Source organism: Rattus norvegicus, chromosome 11 (genome assembly GCF_036323735.1).
Source record: "Rattus norvegicus strain BN/NHsdMcwi chromosome 11, GRCr8, whole genome shotgun sequence".
NCBI lineage: Eukaryota > Metazoa > Chordata > Mammalia > Rodentia > Muridae > Rattus > Rattus norvegicus.
Window position 1 is genome coordinate 78,542,146 of NC_086029.1, and position 20,263 is coordinate 78,562,408.

General features: G+C 44.4%; 1 protein-coding gene across 2 annotated transcripts in view; it reads left to right on the forward strand.

Moving 5' to 3' along the window:
• Positions 1-20,263, forward strand: part of Slc49a4 (solute carrier family 49 member 4) — a 73,288-nt gene that overhangs the window by 41,228 nt on the left and 11,797 nt on the right. For both annotated transcript variants that reach the window (XM_039088342.2, NM_001012017.1), the window contains 3 exons: positions 1,109-1,217; positions 8,671-8,738; positions 11,148-11,275. In XM_039088342.2, the coding sequence (XP_038944270.1) occupies positions 1,109-1,217; positions 8,671-8,738; positions 11,148-11,275 (305 nt within the window). The remainder of the gene's footprint in view (positions 1-1,108; positions 1,218-8,670; positions 8,739-11,147; positions 11,276-20,263) is intronic.

The following is a 20,263-nucleotide window of genomic DNA, read 5'->3' on the forward strand; positions in this document are numbered from 1 at the left end:
TTTTAAGAAACTTTATTTTTCATATTTCTTAAGTTTCTAGAAAAAATATAAGCAAGATTTTAGTTGTGACTACATTGAATTTATAGATTCCTGTGGGCTAAGTATGGACAGTCCATCTGTGTAGATTGTTTCTGTTCTCTTAGTTAGGTTTAAGATCCCTCCTCCCCCGCTTCCTCCTTCTCTCCCTTCCTCCCTGTCTATCTTTGTTTCATATTAATCCCTGGCCTTCCTGGTTCATTCCTAGGTGATGTACGGGTTTTCTTTTGTTTTGATTTTTTTTTTAAAGATGGATTCTTGATCTGTAACCCAGGCTGTTCTGGAAGTAACCATCCTGCCTCAGCCTCTTAAATACAATATAGCACATAAGTACAGCACAGCAAACACTGGGGATTTTAAGAACTATAAATAAAAAGAACTATAAGTAAAAAGTGTGCAATTTCTTGGTTTTTGTAGCTTTCATAATATATATTAATCATAATATTTCCCTTCCTCCAATGCATCTCAGGTTGTTACCCACACTCCTCCCCACCCAACTTCATATTCTCTTTCTTAAGGAAGCCAAACATAAAGGAAAGGAAAAGGAAAAGGAAAAGAACAGACAGACCAAGGGGTCCGTTTGTGTTAGCCAGCTGTTTGTGTTAGCCAGCTGTTTCGGAGTGTGACTGATATTATCCGTTGTGACTCCACTAAAGAAAACTGATTTTCCCTCTCTCAGAAGACATCATGTACATAGAGCTTCTTGGGTGGGGCGTGAGACTTTGTGTCCACACCCCTCTCGATGCTGGATTCTGTGTATATTGAACCTGGCCAGGTTGTGGGCATGCTGCCACAGTCTCTGAGTTTGTATGCGCATCTGTCCTGGTTCCCTGGCTCTACCAACTCTGGCTCTCACACTCTTCTACCTACTGACCCTGAGCTCAGGGCTGTGATAAAATCATCCCATTTAGGCTGGGTACCACAGAGTACATCTTAGAAGAAATTAAAATGCTAAAGAACCTCAAGTTTATTAATAAATGGATACACACCTCCAGTTTCAAAATGACTTAAAGCATTTCATGAATAGTTTAAATTCTTCGTTTTAAATTTGTAATAATGTTTTCTTTTGCAGCAATTTGAGGTTTTTGATGATTGCTTTAGCATACGCAATACCACTGGGTGTGTTTGCTGGCTGGTCTGGAGTTCTGGACTTGATTTTAACACCAGTGCATGTTAGTCAAGTAAGTATTTGTGTCTGTATGTATTGTCAGTGTTTTAGCTCATCTGATTTATAAGTAACGGGTGATGTATTTTGGTTTTAGCTTCAAAGATTAGGTAAAGTGTTGTCTAAATCATTGTTGCAAGAACCAGGATTCCTGTGGGACAGTTGAAAACTTGATTTTCATCATCAGCGTGAGTTTCGCATCTCTTTGGCTGCTGTTAATGCTGACAGACAGAAGAGAAAATACTGATAGACAGAAGAGAAAAAGTCTTAGTTTTGTTAACTTCATCCTTTATCCTTGTTTTAGACTTGATAAAGTAATTATGAACCATCATCCGATAGATTGCTATTCCAAGTACTTTCTAGTCTCAGAATTAGGATGCCTCCTTTTTATAAAACAACCATGGTGGGGTTGGGGATTTAGCTCAGTGGTAGAGCACTTGCCTAGCAAGCGCAAGGCCCTGGGTTTGGTCCCCACCTCCGAAAAAAAGAATAAAAAAAACCCAAAAAAACAAAAAAAACCATGGGCCAGCAAGATGGCTCATGGGTAAAACCATGATGATCTGAGTTTGATACTCAGAACCCACATAATACAAGGACACGTAATCCTTGTGTCTAATTCTCCACATTGCTCTCCAACCTGCACTTACGAATGCACACGCACAAGCACACGTGCACACACATACTCACGTGCACACATGTACACACAAATGGGAAAGAATACCCATGAAATTAAACTGTCCACCATGCTTGCTGCCTTTACTGCAGTCTTTTGCTTCCAGACGGCATGAAAGACAGATAGAGACCCAGCGCACTGCTGTGCCGCCATCGCCATCGCTATCGTTCTGTGAGTGAGCAGTGCTGCCGTCTGCTTCCAGTGAGCATTCGGGTTATGTCCCACTCTCCGCTGTTACGGCAGCAGGCCAGCGTGACCGTTCGCATGCACTGTTGTCAGTGCTTCTCCCGCACACCTCCTTTGCTTGTGTGTCTAGGAACGACTGCTGCTTTTCACGCTTGCCTCCTTTGACAGGCAATGTAAATCCCGTCCGAGGCAGCCATATCCGTTTACAGTCCTGTCAGCAGCAGCTGGTGCTTCTCCTGCTCCACATGGACAGAGCATGTGGTCATGCAGCAGTGTTTGCCGCCTTTTCATGGACGCGCTGGGGACTGTGCCTTGTGTGCATCGCAGGGACATCTGGACTGTCCTTTGCAACTGTTAGCGGATATTTGAACGTCCTATTCTGTGATTACCTGTTCAAGTCTCTTGCCCACTCTTCTTGCTGAATCATAGAGAAGGAGGCTCGCTGGTAGATAGAGTGGGGTCATTCCCTCCTGCCCCAGCAACCCTGGCTGAGAAATGGCCTGCACACCTAGCGCTCCCCGGAGCCGGCCACAGGGTGGGAAGTAGAGCCTCGACAGCAGAGGTGCAGTCGCAGTAGGGAGCCAGTACAGCAGCACCCCAAAACTTCTTCTCCCCACTACTGAAAATTAAATTTCCAGGGTCTCACATAGGCTAGGCAGGGGCTCTACTACTGACATGAAATCTCAGCCCTCTTGAAACAGGGCCTCGCTAAGCTGTCCAGGTCTGGCTTTGAATTCGCTCTATAATGCAGTAGGCTTTTAGCTTCCAGTCCTCCTGCCTCAGCCTCCCTCTATCTGGCCCTACAGGCTTATGCTGTCAAGACAGCTTTCATGGATATTAAGTGCAGAATGAAGAGCCATCCCTGTGGACAGATTTGCTCTGTGTGACCCACCATAGCAAAGCACACACAAGCCCTGAAGACCACGGGCCGCTGTGACGGCGCAGCCCTCCCTCCCAGTAAGAGGCCCGAGTCTCTTTCCTCCTCTGCTATAGTCACACCCAGGGCTGTCCTCACAGTGCAGCCTGTCAGACAGAAGTCACCCACATAGAGGACAACTGGAGAGCGCGTAATCAACAGAATCCAACTCTTCAGTAGTCTAGGTGTTAGACTTAGCAAGGACTATATTGCAAAAGAAAGAGAAAAAAAATCCTGCTTGCTCCTAATTCATAAGTGTCCTGTGTTCTCTTGGGAAACAGTACAGTAGCCATTAGGTGCATATGGCTGTTTGGTATGAAGTTCAAGTAGTTGTTGTTGTTGTTGTTGTTGTTGTTGTTGTTGTTGTTGTTTTGCTTTGGTTTTTTTGAGACAGGGTTTCTCTGTGTAGCCCTGGCTATCCTGGCTGGCCTCAAACTCAGAGGTCTGCCTGCTTCTGCCTCCCTAGTGCTGAGATCAAAGGTGTGCACCACCACCGCCCAGGCAAAGCTTCAGTAATTTAAATGAAGTTAAGTTACATCTTTACTTCCTTATCTTTGTTCCTAGACAATTATGGGTTTGATCTTTTGTTCTTCTCTAAATATTTGATAGACCTTACTGTTCCTAGACTCTAACCCTCAGTGGCCTGTTGGAGTTTTGAAGGTTTCTGGGTTGGTTGAGCTCCAGAATGAGATAGAACTGTAACTTTCCTTTCTTGTCCTGTCTGTTTAGGATTTTAAAGATTGAGGGGTTTTTTGTTTGGTTGGTTTTGAAACAGGCTCTCAAGTAGGCGCAGCTGGCCTGGAAGTCGCTCTGTTGCCAAGGATGATGTTAAACTTGTGGTTCTCCTGCCTCTATTGGCAAGCGCAGAAGTTCACTTGGCTTATGCACTGCTGGGGGGCAACCCAGGCCCTTTTAGGCAGCCACTGTCCCAACTGAGCCACGTCCTTAGCATCACCATCAAGGTTCTGCTGGTATTAAAGCAATTCGGGACATATTCTCTTTTCCTTTAATCAAAGAGTTCGTATGAGAGTGTGGTTTGAGGTCCAGGCATGATGGTGTGTCCTCTAACCCTGGCACTCTAGAGGCAGAGGCAGGCGAATCTCTCCAGGACGACCAGAACTGCACAGAGAGACCTCGTTTCAAAAAGGAAAAGTAGATTTAAAAAACAATTATGGGTTTGATCTTTTGTTCTTCTCTAAATATTTGATAGACCTTACTGTTTAGGCCATTTACTTTTTGGTGAAAAAAATTGTTTTAAATATTGAATCTTGTTTCTTTCACATTACAAAATTTGGTCTGGAGAGACAGCTCAGCAGTTAAGAGCACTTGCTGCTCTTCCAGAGGACTCAGGTTCATACATAGCACCCCAAAACCATCTACAGTTCCAGTTTCAGGGTTCTTCCAGCTCCCTGGGCTCTGCATACATATGGTGCATATTCACGAGAGCAAACACACGAGCACACTAAATAAAAGTAGAGTTTTTAAAAGGCGATCCTACATTAACATTTCAGTAGGCAATTTTTTTTAGATTTATTTATTTATGTTACATATATGAGTACACTGTCACTGTCTTCACACACACCAGAAAAGGGCATCAGATCTCACTATACATGGTTGTGAGCCAACATGCGGTTGCTGGGAATTGAGCTCAGGATCTAACCACTGAGCCATCTCTCCAGCTCCCAAAATAGATTTTTAAGTTACAAAATTACTCACATGTCCTTTTAATTAGTTTCAGTATTGTTTGTCCATCTCAGGCCAGTGCTTTAGTTTCCTGGCAAAGTGTATGTCTTGGTTATCCTCTCCCTGGTGATTTTATTAGCCCTCCAGGACTAGGCATTCAGCGTACTTTTTACCCTGAGTATCAGTGTCCTCTCGCATAGTTTTTCCTTGAGTAATTCCATTAGCTTTTAGTGAATGTTTCTTTTCTGAGCATTCTGCTGATTTACACTTTCATCTTTATGTTCTTCAGGAAGGAGTTAACTTTGCTCCTTTTCCTAATTTTCAAACATAAATGTCTCTGAGTGTCTTTGATTTTTCAACTTTTTAAATAGATTCATTTTAAGGCTGCTTCATTTCTTTAAAAAAAAAAAAGAGTGTGGATTTCCCATCCCATAAGTTTAATTAAGTAGAACTCTTATCATTACTCCATCTGAGTCTATGGCCATCCCACTCTGAATGTATTTAAGTTCACCATTACTATTTAATTTAAAATATTTCCAGATTCCATTGCAGTGTGTGAGGTGTTTATAAGGACATAGCCCGTTTTCTTTTACAAGTATAACATTGTTCAGAATTAAAACAAGATTGGCCACAGGAGCTCAGTGTGACCTCAACTGTCCGTGCAACTGAGGATGACCTTGAACTCCTGACCCAGTCTTCACCTTTGGAGTTCCGGGTCACAGTTGCCTGTCACCATACCCCATTTTATGCTTGGCAGGTCCCCTCCCAACTGAGCTGCATCCCCAGCCCCCACAGTCCTTCTTCTTGAGGTTTGTTGGACTCGCTGTATCTAGAACTTGTCTCTTCAGTTTCTAGAAATGTTTAGCCAACGTCTCCTCAAAATTTGTGTTCTCCAGTTTCTCACCTGATGCGTGTGTGTTACACTTTCCAGCTGCCTTTCCAGTCATGGGGCACCGCTAGCCGTGACTACAGCTTTGTGCTGCTGACTGGATATTTTATCTATCATTTTTACCTCTTTTTTTTGGGGGGGGGGTTCTTTTTTTTCGGAGCTGGGGACCGAACCCAGGGCCTTGCGCTTCCTAGGTAAGCGCTCTACCACTGAGCTAAATCCCCAGCCCCTCATTTTTACCTCTTAATGCTTCTGACTGGATATTTTATCTATCATTTTTCCAGCTCAACACTTCAATCTTTAGCTGTAATATACTACTAAATTCCTCCAGGTTTTAACTTTATTGATTGTATTTTTGAGTGATAAATTTTGATTTGTTCTCTTCTAGTATACAGATTTCTATAGACATACCTACCTTTTTCATCTCCTAGTAGTATTCATTTGCAGTCTGCACCTCAGGCCCCGTTCTCTGGCCTGTTATGTCTGATGCTTCATAACTTCTTGCTGCTTTACTGTGTACAGAGATGTCTGGCTGAGTGTTAGGCTCAGACTTTGTAAGGAGTCACCTGGATGTGAAGAGGATGCTGTTTCCCTCTGAAACTCTCTAGAGAGAATTGTGGGGGTCGGTTTGTTTGTTTCCTAGAGAGAACCTAGGGACTGCTTTGGTGTGCTTTCAAAGACTGCAACCATTTAAATCTAAACTTTAGTCTCATGAAAGGTCATTGCGCTTCCAGTTTCCCTTCCTGCTGTGTGCCCATCAAGGTCCCCAAGTCAAGTCTGTTTTCACTAGGATCTCACCCTACAGTGAGCTCCAAACTGTTATCTTTTCTTTCCTGGGTGAATGAGATGAACCACATGTCTGTCCCTTAAATACACTTTTGAGTAAGTAGACAAGTTATATACAAATGCCCAGCTGTCACTCTGGGTTCTCTCCCTGGCCTATGTCATGCTCTCATAGCTCTGCCTTCCACCAGGCTCCTCTGGGCTTGAGATAGATTTCCTCCTGGAATTTGCATTCTCAACTGCAATACCATACAAATCCAGATTACCATGTGCCTGCCTCAGTCCACAACACATACGTTAACAAAATGCCTTAGACTAGACATTGATGGTAACAGAAATTTCTTTCTAATAGTTATGGAGGCTGGCAGCCCAAAATCTGAACACTAGTAGGTTCCATATCTGCTCGATTCCCTTTCTGTCTCCAGATGTCCCTTCTCTGCACCATCACACGGCAGAGGACGAGGCAGCCCTTCTTTTATAAAAGGCCCCCTTCCCTGTACTGTCTCACCAGGGATTTGGTTCCAACACGTGCCCTAGACCACAGCTGAGTCTTTGCCACAAGACAGCCGCTCCCCTCCAGTTCTTGACCTGTGTTTTAGATGGCAGTCATTGCAGCTGTGCTCAGTTCTGATAAGGAAGTGTGCAAGCCTATTTAAGTGACGCCAGTTTTTGCATATCCGTGCCTTGTATTGCAAACCCTAAGAAGCCCTTCCTGGTATCTTTCTATGTTTAAACTCTGAGAGATACAGAGTCCATGATCACACCAGATATTAAAGAATAACTTAAAATTATGCTTTAATTTTTAATTTAACAAGGGAACAAGATCGTAACTGACTTGAAAAGACTGGTATCAGTCCAGCTAGGCGCACATTCTTAGCCAGCCACACAGTGTCCACTTACCCAGGGGACGAATGAAAATGTATATGGCTGTGCTAGAGAGACAAAGGCTCAGCCAATAAAGGGCTGGTCACACGAGCATGAGGACCTGAGTTTAGGTCATCCGAATCCAGTAAACCAGGGGAGGAGCGGAGTCTGAGTCTGCAGACCCACGGCTGCTGCAGTGAGAGCAGAGAGAAGCAAGAGCATCTCCTGAAGCTTGAAGGCCGTCTTAGCAGAGACCCTGGCCCAAACAAAGTAAAAGGCAGGGCAGGACCAGCACCAGAAGGTGTCCTCCACACAGCACCAGGACATGAACACACTCGCACAAGAGGTGCAGTCGGCAATGTCACATGCCCCGAGAGTACGTGGGCTTGAAGGCAGGAAGAGCTAAAATGGGAGAAGCATTCTGAGAGGGGACCAGTTGCTCGTGCTTAGTGAGCACTTGGCAGTGTGCTGCTCACCAAGCTAAGTCCTGCGCATACATAGTCTCCCTCACTGTTTTGTGGGTTAGGAGACATAATTGACCAGGATCACTGAGCTCACCAGTAGCAGTTTCTGGAATGAAAACAGTTTCTGGGTTTGGCTCTTTTTTTTTTCTATCTACTTGTGTTCATCAGACTTGTAAGTGACAACATATTTGATAGAACAACTTAACAGGAACTGCTTTGGCTATGGTTCTGTAGATCCTAGTCTCTATTGACAGGGCACATTGCTATGGGGCTGAGAGAGGGCAAACATCATGGCAGGCAGCAGGGCAGTTCAGTTCCCATAGAGAGGTGCCCAGGACAAGGTACAGTCCCTAGAGACATGACCCCAGTCCCTCCTTCCTCCAGGTAGGCCCTACCTCCTAAGGCTTCCCGAACTTCTCAGGTGGTACCAGCAGCTGGGGTCCAAGCTGAGTCACTGGACCTGGGGTACGTGTTATATCCAGGTTACACTACCACCCCCTTCCTCAGCCTCATGTTTCTCCCCATCTCTGCTCCCACATCTCTCATCACTCCATATAGTCTTAGGGATGGCCAGATACTTTAGCAACCAAGTATTTTATAGGAGTTTTTATGTATGATGATTAGATTTAAACTTCTTGAGGTCCTGGACCGTATTCTATTCTTTTATATTGAGAGTTCTTATTATTAGGTAGTACTAGGCAATGCTAGTGTATAGCACATGCCTGAAAATATTAATGGTATTGTTTTGTTGATTTAAACATTCCAATAAAAATTAATAGAGGATAAAATTACATAATAAATTTGTATTCATTAGTTACACATGAATCCTTTTGTTTTATCCATTCTCTTAAATATTTCCTAGATTTGTCTCTATTTTCCTAGCTGTTAATATTGACTGAAGAGGATTTCATTTAATTTCTCCTTGGATGCAACATGCCAGTCTTGTATTAATATTATCGTATTAATACACTAATTAATGTGTTGATAACAAGTCTGCTACTTTGTTAACAGGTAGATGCTGGCTGGATTGGATTTTGGTCCATAGTTGGAGGCTGTGTTGTTGGAATAGCTATGGCAAGGTGAGAATATCTCATATGAAACTCATAAGTAGATGGGGGGATAAGAAGTGGGCTTTCCAATGTGAACACTGTTTAGGAAAAAGCAGAAGAGGAGGCCAGAAATGGCCACTTGTTGGAGTTCCCGCAGCAAAAAGGATTCTATAAGAAGCCTGCTTGGGAGCAGTCTCCCCCAAAATGGTTTCTGAAGGCAGGAAGTATATGTCCAGTTTTATTACGCTCCTTCTCTTCATTTTATTTGAGAGCAACATCCTCAGATGGGACCACCCCAAAAAAGTGATATAGTTAAAAAGGTAAAGCAGTAGTTAGCAAGAAGACGTGTGTGGAAGAGCCGTGTGTCGAGCATCTCTGGGTGCTCGTGGGAAGGCAGACCCCGATTAAACGGCTGTGTCCCTGTGATAATCCCTCTGAAGTGAAAGTCTGTAAAGGGCTCCAGTTTCCTCGGACTCCTTTTCATCCCAACCCACCATGACAACAAATGGGTTAGCAAAAGAAAGAGTTTTCTTATTTATTCTAAAACAAGAAATCTCAGAAACAAAAACATCCCTCCTTCCTGTGACTACCTGTGAAACTACTCTCGGTGTTTTTAAAGAAAGAATGTCATTAGCCCTCTAAGCCAGTGCGTCACACCAAGCCAACCAATCAGTTTGCCAGGATGAAGTGAATCTAATTACATATTTGAGGAGATGAAGAGGATGCAGAAACCTCTCAGTGCCCAGCACAGTGTGTTTTGTGTGGGACAGCAGTGTAGACCTTGCAGTGTTCCTGGGGTGATGCTGGATGACGTCAAGTGAAGTTCGCTTTATTTGGGGTTTAGTTGTTTTGTTAGAAAGGCATAGAAGAATAAAAGCTAAAGGTTTGAGCTAGGAAAGCTCTTTGACTGATTGTGAAACACATTGTCCTGACAATTATGACAAAAATCATTTACAGTTTTTCTATAATAAATAATAATCCTTCGTAAACTCAGAATTCAGGCCAAGCACTTCGTATCTCCTTGGGGACATGTCTTGGGGGCCAGACATTTTTATGAGGTTGTGGGATCCTCCAGAGTATGTAGAAGTGTCCCCTAAATGAGAGCAAACTATTTAATAAGCAGGTAGGCCGTGCTTCCCACCCACAAGTGGTGGCAGCTCTCATATCCCAGAGTCACATATTCCAGAAAATACCAACAAACACGATCAATCATATACCAAATAAATGCAGAGGAGGAGGAGGAGGAAGAAGAAGAGGAGGAGGGGAGGAGGAGGGGGGGGGAGGAGGAGACCAGTACTGAAGAATTGCAAAGGACAGCTGCATAGAGTAGACATTACAGCCGGCTTTAAAGGCAGCCTGGAGAGGACTTGGTTAATGTCGTATTGGGGACTTTTCTATAACAGAAGTAATTCCAAAGGATAGAGTAGCTGTATGTAGGCATAGCCAGAGCTGTGGTAGGAGAAAAAGCAACAAACAGAATGGGACGAGAGGCGAAGCCTGTGGTTTTTAGTTGATGAGGACTCATGTAAAGCTGGGTTTTGAAAATCTAAAATGCTGTAAAGTTCCCAGCTTGATAGATAACATCAAGCATCCGCCCCACCCCAACCCCACCCCAGACTGCTGTTCTGATCTCATTGTTTGGCCTAGGCTGGCCTTGACCTCTCTACTCTCTTACCTTGGCTTCCTGGCTGCTCAGAGTTTAGCCGTATGTTGCCACAGCTTCACTTTATTCTTGCTCTTAGAAAGTTTACAGATTAGTAAAACGATGTGAAATAAATAATTTCCCACAGAGACTAGTTCTTGTGGGATATAAAGCAGAATGCAGGGGAGGACTTGAGCGAGCAGGAAGGGCCATGTTGAACAAGACCTGGATGAGCGGAGCAGTAGTGGGCCACACACAGGTCTGCGGTGTTAGCGTTACCAGCAGAAAGGCCTCTACAAGGAAGTGCCCAAGTTAAACGCTCAGTGGGACCCAACCTTCACATGGATGAGAACAGAACACAGTTACCCAACTGGAAACAGGGGCAGGAGGGCAGAACAGGGCCAGGTCCTGCTGGAGGAGGGGTGCTCCAGGGGCTCTTGTGTGCGTGACAGGGCTGTGAGTTTTGGAGGAGCCAACATTGCACTTCAATGTCAGCTCTAAAACTGAGCTGCCGTGTTCATTACAAAATGTTTTAAAAGTATAAAAATAGAGTAAAAGTCAATTTAAAGTTCTATTCTGTGAGCTGTAGACTCCAAACACTTTATATTTTGTAAGAGGGAAAATTATTATAAAAGTAACATAAGTAACACAAGAAAGGAAGGATATCTATATTCATAACTGGTTTTTAAAAATATGCAGTGAAAATTCAAGAAATAGTTGCTTAAAGAAAGTATGTTGCTAATTTAAACAATACTGAGAAATCTAGCTAGGATTAATTTGATATTGTGTCTTTTCAGGTTTGCAGATTTTATCCGGGGTATGCTGAAACTAATTCTTCTCCTCCTGTTTTCTGGGGCTACGCTGTCATCCACGTGGTTCACCCTGACCTGTCTGAACAGCGTCACCCACTTGCCTTTGACAACAGGTGAGCACAGGGTGTTTTTGAGTCCACAGAAAAGTCCATCCTCTGACAGTGGGGCCTGGTCCTGTGTCTGCAGTTGTTCAGTACACAGAGAGGCAGGCCATGGAGACACCTCAGTTGGTAAAGTGCCTGCGGGTAAGCCCAGAGGTCTGAGATCAGATCCCCATAACCTATGTAAAATGGGGAGGCTGAGAGGCTAGAGACATGGCTCAGCTCTGCAGAGGACTCAGGTCAGCTCCTAACATGCACATCACATGGGTCACAAGCACATGAAGCTCCAGCCCCGGAGGACCCGACCCTCCAGCCTCCCAGGGCAGTGGAACTCATTTGTACACACCCATGCCAGACACAGTTTCAGAAGAGTTTGTCGTTAGTGTTAAAGGCTCGGGGCTCAGACGCAGCAGATCCATGAACCTTAGGAGCTAGACAGGCTGTCCCAGTGAGGGGACTTCAGGCTCCGTGGAAAAAACCCTGTGCCAAAAAATAGGGTGGAAAGGGACTGAGAAAAATCAAAATCTCACATGTGTATAAGCTCATGTACATGTGCAGCTGCACACATATGTGTACATGTCACGCGTGTGTGTGCGCGTCCATCCCAGATTAGAAGAATCCAAGAAATATTGAATATTTCATGAAGGGAAGTGTCCTCTTTATAGTATCTCATACAGCATGAAAATGTTTTTGTGTAAAATTCACACCAGAGCATAGCACCTTTATCCCGTTTATAATTGTTACTAAGCAGTTACAGTAGAGGGAGAGCACAGGTACATCTAAAGCATGCCTGCCAACAGTCTCTGATCCGGCCTGCTGCCTTATTTTACATGGAGTCATCACATTTTCTGCATAGAGCGTGGTTTTTGGAAGCTGTAGCCACCTTACTTAGTTTGTGTAAATGACCAGGAATATTTATAGTTGCTGCTATTTCTACTGTTATCACTAATGTAAGTTCCAAGGTTTTCCTATCATTGCTGTAGTTGGTTACAGAAATAAACTGGCTCAGCAGCACAGATTGTTACCGTGCAACCCTTGAGCGTGGGAAGGGATCTGCCATAGGTGTCTGGGCCAACAGCATCATGGTGACTGCAGGGGAATCTCTTTCCTCACCTCTGGGTGACATCAGCCCTGTGACTTCACTCAACAGTTGTATCTGTACCGTCTGTCCCTTTTGAGGGATTCTTGGCTTCCATTGGGCCCACTCAGATAATCCAGGATAATCTCCCAATTTCAGACTCCAGTTATTAGCAACCTTAATTCCATCTCAGGCATAATCCTCTTTGCCCTGTAAGGTAACACATGGATAAATCCAGAGACTGAAACATCAATCTTTAGGGAAAGAGGCATCGTTCTGTCCCCCGAGGGTCTTGTCTAGATTCCTGATGGCTTAAGGAAGGCAAGAGACGCTATGACTGTTTCTTCCTCTCTTCTAATGAAAACATTGCTTAAGACACAGGTATCTTAACTCATATCGCAAGTAATTTTTAGCCACAGTGGATTGCATGCTCAATTACAGGATTATTTATTGTGAAGTACATTGAAGGATTAACGTCATACCAGCATTTGATAAGTAGAAGTAAATAAGAATCTGAAGGTTTTGTGGTTCCCCCCACCCCCATACCCTCCCTCCTGCCCCTTAGAGTTTAGAATTTCTGCACATCCTACTTTGGATCTCTGGTCTGGTATTAGAACCAGGATCTGTGCACCAGCAGCACTGACATACGCCACTTTCACAGACATGGTAAGCAGTCCTGTGAGACTGAGAGCCCCAGGAAACTCAGAGGGGCTATACTGGGTGCTGACATCTACTGGGCTCTAGCCCAGGGAAGTGCCCAGTGTCGGGGGGGGGGGGGACATCTGATGATGGCATAGTTTTGACAAGTTAGTTTATTAGCAGTCGATGAAGTAAATGAGCAGATCTCTACAGAACTGATCTAGAGCAGGAAATGAGGGTGGCAGTAATCAATTGGGAATTGCCCATCAGATGCACACACTCTGTAGTAATTGTGGTCGTTCTTTCAGTCTATAGCTACTACTCTTTAAGTGGCTGCTGAGTCGTATACAATCATTCAATCAGTCAATCAGTCAATCAATAAATAGTAGATAGATCTATTTTGTAGATTCAAAAAACAAAGTTTTTAGGGGTTTTCTTTGTTTTGTTTTGTTTTTTGTTAAAGTTTAACAACTTAAATTCCCTCCTAATGCTGGAAAAGGAGAACTCTTCTATCAGTCCCCTCGAGCTCTGAAGCCGAGGCGTTAGGCGTAATAATTAGACCCTGGCTAAAAATCTATGACTTCATATACCACTGTTCCTACATGGGCTTTCAAAGGATTAGGCAAGTGTTTTGAGTCAGACTTCCTTTTAAACTTATTTAATTGTATGTGGATAGGTGTTTTGCCTGCTGTATGTCTGTGAACCACACCCATGCAGTGCCAAGGGAGGCCAAAAGAAGGCGACAGAACCCTTGGAAGTAGAGTTACAGACAGTTGTGAGCTGCCATGTGGGTGCAGGGAATCAAACCCAGGTCCCAGAAGAGCAGCCAGTCTCTGCTGAGCCATCTCTCCACCACCAGATCTTTTTTTTCCCTGCATTCTCGCTGAGTTTAGCCAGTACTTGGGCAGCACTCAGATGGATCCAGTTTAGTTCACAGCTTCCCTCATCCATGGAATCACAGGCAGACTTTTCTCAGGATCTCATCTAGAAGTCTGCATGTGTGAGACTTTGAAGGATCATAGTCGTGAGTGCTTGAGGACAACTATTGGTTGTCCATTATAAGACTGTAGAGGCCGGGTGCAGCGTCATCTGTGAGCGGAGGCATTAGGAGGAAACGTAACTTTTACGTCAGCTTTTGCCTGGACTTGTATAATGAGTATATCTCTTATACACGGGGCAGGGTATATTTGAAAATTGTACATCATTTTAATCTCCCACTGATGTGATTGACCTGATTATGACCACATTTCCAGCCTCTGGTTGACAGGAAGTGAGCTAGACAGGAAGAGCAGAGGCAGACCTCTAGCATAAATCAGGGCTGGATTGGAAGGTCGAGTTCCATGTTCCCATCTTAACAAATGCTCCCTGTACTTACGTCATGATATTTATATGCATTTTACTGCTGTTTTCACTGGCGAGTCAGTTTTTGTGATGTCACTTAGCTATTCCGGAAGGATAGTTTTTAGCTTCCTGAAAGCCTGGGTTAAGAACTAGCTTGTGTCAGCTCCCCTCTCCAGCCTCATAGCCTGTCTTGCTTCAGACCGAGTAGCACTTAGCAGGTTGGTCTCTATGTGTACCTTGCTCTCCTTTCCAGGCTGAAGATCTGGAGTGTGGGTGTCCGCCTCATAAATTCTGTCTCCAGCCCTGCACGGGGAGGGAGAGGGGAGTCCATTATCTCATCCTGAGCCTCAGTAGATAGGGCTGTCACTCTTTGTCATTCAACAAGCTGCAGGGAAGGCAAGGGGCACACTTTAATGGAACAATGGGGAATTTTAATAAATCTATCACAGGTACTCCCTCTATCTTTGTAAAAATCTGACCTAGTTCTTTGTAAGTGAAGGAGGTTCCGTGAAAGGGAATTTACTACAGAATCTAATTATGGACAGATCTAGACTTTGAGGTTGATATTTTAAAGTCAGTAATGGCAAATTCGTGTTTCTTTGTAGTGTATCTTTCTTTCCTAGAATGCTTACTGTTGTTCTGACGGGCTTTTATATGTGAGTCAGGAAAGTCTCTGTGAAAGACATGTGAGGCAGTCATAACTAGGAAGCAGTGCCATGGCTATAGCAGAAGGCCCCTGAGACGGTCACCCCAACAGCTCACCCACCTTTGTGTGCCCACTCCAGTGTCTCAGTAAGAACGGAACCATCAGACAGCATGTTCCTCAGACCCTCCTCATCCCTAAACAGTGGCTAGTGTGTCCGCACAACTGTGGACACAGTAAGCTAAAAGCTAGTTAAGTTTGCTTGCAGCACCGTCTCGTGACAACCGTCATCAGTCTTTGTAGTCCACGGATCTCACTATTAGAGTTGCCACCTCTGCAGAAGGAAAACTGGGTCACGGCATTGTCTCTGAAGGCACGGGGCTGATAGATGCACTGGCTCACACACATCCTCTTGGAAGCCGTCAGCAGTATGTGTTCTTTCCCTCAGGAAAACTTAGTGTTTAAAATTTCATTATTAATTAACTGAACTGTTTACAGCAGGACAAATAAATAACCTCCTGACTAGATAACGGGAGTGCTTCAGAATCTAGAGGCTTTCGCTATAAACAACCGTTGTGAGCACATTAGTCACCTGATCTGAGAATGAGATGTCTAGCCCTGTTAGCCACAGCTCACACAGTCATTTTTTACTGTACGGATGAATGCTTACAAAGTGGCATTTTGAAAAATGTGAGCGCTTTTGCGTTGAGTTTGCTGAAACAATACAATTTGACTGTTTGACAGAAGTTGCCTTGGGAGCGATTATTCATCTAATTTCATCTCAACTTACTAGAGTGTGCACTGGTGCTACCCAGTAACTCCAGGGTAAGGCGGAAGGGAGGTGTCCTGCTGGACAGACACCCGTTAGAGCAATAGCTGATCACCGGTAGCATCTGTGTTACTCGAGAGAAGAAGCCTTTGAGCTTTGAGAGCCAGGCAGTGAGCACGGGCCAGAGAGGAAGCCGCTTTGCTTTCCTGCGTCTTGACTTTATTACAGTGATTATTCCCATTTTAATAGCACATAAAAAGTTAGAGCAGACACACGCCCTCCAGTCATGCCCCATCTTAGTAGCATGAGGAATTAAAAGCATACACATAGCCCCTCAGAGCGCTGAATATGATTTGTAAACATTTTTAAGGAAATGGGTGACGTGAAGCTTTCAGGAAATACAGTAGTGACGTGGAAGGGGTTCTTACTCGTGCTCATTAGTGATGGCTCAGAAGAGGAAAACAGAAAATGATCAAGAGGAGAATGGGTTTGTGAGACTTCTGGGTGTGACAGTCATGAGGGCTGGGAAGGTTGCTCAGTGTATAAAACGTGGCACATGACTGTGGCAACCCAAACTTGACACCACAGAACCCATGTCAGAGGTCAGGTGTGACTTCCAGCCCAACTGCAATGCTGCACAGGGAGCGGCAGGCAGGGACTGGAAACCTGGCCTCTCGTGGACCAGCTCTCTGGGCCTGTGTCTGCCTCGGGCTAACACCCAAGGTTATGCTCACACGTGCACGGTGGCATAAACACACATGAGCATGTGCTGCATGCACACACAGAGGATGCTTTAAAAATGATTTCTGGAAGTAATAAAATGCTCAAAGGATCGAGCAAAGGAGATCATGTAATATTTATTTGTGGAGATGTTCAAGAGAAATAAGTCTTAGGCAGAATTGTGTTTCAGAAGGCAGTCAGTCAGCACTCATGATTTAATAGTACACTGCCTTCTTCCAAGCCATAAATAATTTGGGGGTCTGGGAAGTGTCTGATAAACCTACATGCTGGTATCGTTTCACAACCAGTCTCCAGGCCCACTCTTTCAAGGATTATTTGTCGTGCTTCATTTCTGCAAGATAATTACTTTGCCTTTCAGCCATACGGAACTGTAAACATAGCAAACAGTCAATTTTTATGGGACTAGAGTGTGCCAGCAAAGAGGCTAAACAAGGGTGCCTGCAAATTAACAGCACAGAAGGAAGTCAGAGTCCCTAATGACATCGCCACAGTCCTGGCGTTCTCACCTGGGCGAGCCCCATGCGCCTCGGGCTTAATTTCCAGCAGGTTATGAGGGCTACCGCAGATACTTTTTAGGGAGATGCATGATGTGAAAGAGGGGTGCAGCTCAGTGACAGAGCCAGAGAGCCAGGCTAGTGGCACACACCTGTAACCCAGCTATTGGGGAGACTCAAGCAGGCGATCTTACGTCCATTGCTTGTCTACGCTGTGAAATATGCCTGACTATCTATATGGATGTGGTTTGGGCTTTGTTTGTTTGTTTCCAGGGTTTATTTTTATGTGTTTATGTGCATGTGCATGTGAGTGCCAGTGCCCACAGACACCAGACGGTTCTGGAATTAACAGGTGGTTGCTGGCCACCCTGCGGATCTTGGGCAGAATTCCGGTCCTTGCAAGAGCATTTCATGCTCTTAGGCATTGAACTTTCTCTCTAGGATGTGTATTGTTTTCTCTGTTCAGCCTACTCAAAATCTGTGAGGTCTCCATTTGCCCCTCGCTGTTGCTGTTCTTCACCTCTGCCTTAATTTCCAGAGGAAGTGTTTTTTCATGTACAAAGTTACTTTCAATGGGGAAACAGGAAACAGTTCTAGTAACGGTCTAATCTAATAATTGCCTGCTGCCTTTCCCAGCTTTATCCTAAAATAAAAGTTCCGTCAGTGTGCAAGTAAGAAAACTTGTCTATAACGCGTATTCATGTCCTAAATCTAAATCAGAGAAATTTCTTAACTCTCATAAGGTAATTCATAATGATTTTTGTTTTACATGTTATATCTTATTAAAAATGTAAACAAATCCTTGGCTACTCTTGTTCATCTGTGAGCACTGTGAGGGCTTTGTTTTATATTCTGGGAAAGACCTTGCTTCGTGAGTTAAAATTTGTCCCTGATATGCTTAAATGAACTTTACCCATTTGATATAATTTATCATTCAGTAAATGAACCTGGGGGCTCGAGAGCTGGCGCAGGGGTTAGGAAAGTGCTGTGCTCTTACAGAGGAGTAGAGCTTGGTTCATTGCACCCTGGGGGAATCTCACAATTGTCTGTGACTCTAGCTCCAGAGAGTCCACATGCTTATGTACAAAAGCCACACATGCACACGCACATGCGCGCGCACGCGCGCGCACACACACACACACACACACAGAGTTGAAAATAATAATAATAAAATAATGGACAATAGCCCTCACACTGGAGGTGTCGGTCAGTTGGTAGGGTGCCCGCCTAGTGTGTGGATAAGGGTATTGTGGTTCGTGGTCAGAGGCAGGAGGATCAGAAGTTCAAGTGTTTCCTTAGCTACATAGCCAGTTCAGAGCCAATTTGACAAGAAAAGTAAATACAGAAACATTTAAGTGAGACCTCTTTCGTAGCACCTCAGATATACCTTTATGTGATGGTAACGTGCATGTCCCCTAGAGGGAAGGACTTTCCTATCTTGCTGGTCAACTCTGGGTCCTAAGTCCTTTCCCCCCAGCAAGTTATAGTCTATCTGGAGCAGCAAGCTCTGGAGAGCAAGTCATCTCCCTTTAGTGGCCCTCAGCATCTGGAGACATCTACCATGTCTGGCCTAAGTCATATAACTCACTCTCTCCCCAACAACCCAAGAGCTGTGTGTGCACACCACTGACCAACCTGGTTCCTCTGGACTCACCTCCTCCCACATCAGGGTCTTCGTGAAGCATTGCTGGAGTGGGGCCTGTGAGGCAGTCCATCAGGGGGAGACATTTGTCCTGGAGTGGGGGTGAACCCACGGAAAGTTGAATGGAGAGAACTGACTCCACAGAGCTGTCCACATACACAGTAATAATAATAATAGCATTCTAAATGTATGTGGCAGGACCTCTTATAGGGGATTGCGAGCTTCCCCGGGAGAGAACAGAACTCTAGAGCATTCTTACTCAAGCTCTGAAGCATCTCTCAAGACCCCCCCCCTTTTTTTTTAATTAAAAGCAAAACATTCCTAGAACTGGTGCACCCACCTTCCTGCTGTGTCAGAGACCAGGGCGCATGGCTGCTTCTGATCAGACACTTGTTTTGAGAGTGGCATGTAATTACCTTCCTCACTGTGCTGGAGATGGTTGCCAAGCCAGGAGATAGCAGAGGAGTGATCGCAGACAGAGCATCTGTTTACCGCTGTAGCCTCATGCCATCAGCCACTGACAAATGGATTTGAAGAAAGGCACAAGCTAAGTTTTTCCTCGAAGATACTCAGACAGTAATTGTTGACCTACTCTGCAGATGATTCCAGTTCTTTTCCTTTGTGACCTGAGGATGTTCTGCCTTCGGCTCTGTCAGTCTGTCTCTGGGCAGTCACTTCCAGCTTTACAGTAGCATACAGACTTGAGACATGCGTGTGTATCAGTACTGTTAGATAGAAACGCCGATGTTTGGGGTCTCTCGGCCTGGCATAGTGGCTTGGTAGAACAGTAGAACCGTAGCCTGGACAGTGTTATTAACAGTGTTAGGTGGGCATTTGTGGAGGTGACATAGAAGTAAAAGAAGGAGGCCATCGTCTACAGAAGCCCAGTTGTCCTTTACTCAGAACAGTGAGGTCAGCTGTCTGTCTCTCCAGGGGAGTGGGACTGTGCACAGGAACTCTGCGGTGTAGAGCAGAGGAGGGAGCTTTGAGGATGAAGATTCTGTCTGCAGGTTGGTCCCTCTTCAATCTCCAAGTGCTAAATGCCAAGAGAGGGACGACCTTCCACCTGAGGCTTTTAGGTCCTTAATTTTACTGCCAATTCAACCTGTATCTAAACAAGTTGGCGTGGTTTGCTGTTGTTGTTTGTTTTTGTTTTTGTTTTCTCAGGATTTTAGTCACCTCAATTTAAGACACTTAATTTACCTGTCCCAAAGAGCGGGTAAGATGATTAAGTTTGGTATAGTGTGAATGCTGACTTAAAAGTGTCACAAAAGCTTCCAAGTCCAAAATTACAAAGTTGCTGTTGACATATCTTCCTTGCTTTTTGTTGGGGTAACCTTGTTTACATTGTGTGAAGGTTTGTCTTCTTATTTCCAGTTGTTAATTCTATACTGGCAGGGAGCTAAATTTTGGCAGGCTATTGGTAGTGTCATTTTTTTGGCCCATCAACAGCCTTTTATGCGCAAATATTTGTCCTTACACTTGCACAGATACTTGAAGATCGGACAGCCCTTATACCTAGAGATAATCTAGAATTGTATCAGATTATCTCACTACTGATTGGTTGTAATAGATGAGCCGGCCGGGAGGCTGTCCAAGCAAAAGACCTAAGCTTTAAACCTCTATTAAAATCTCTGTCATTCTTTATACCGA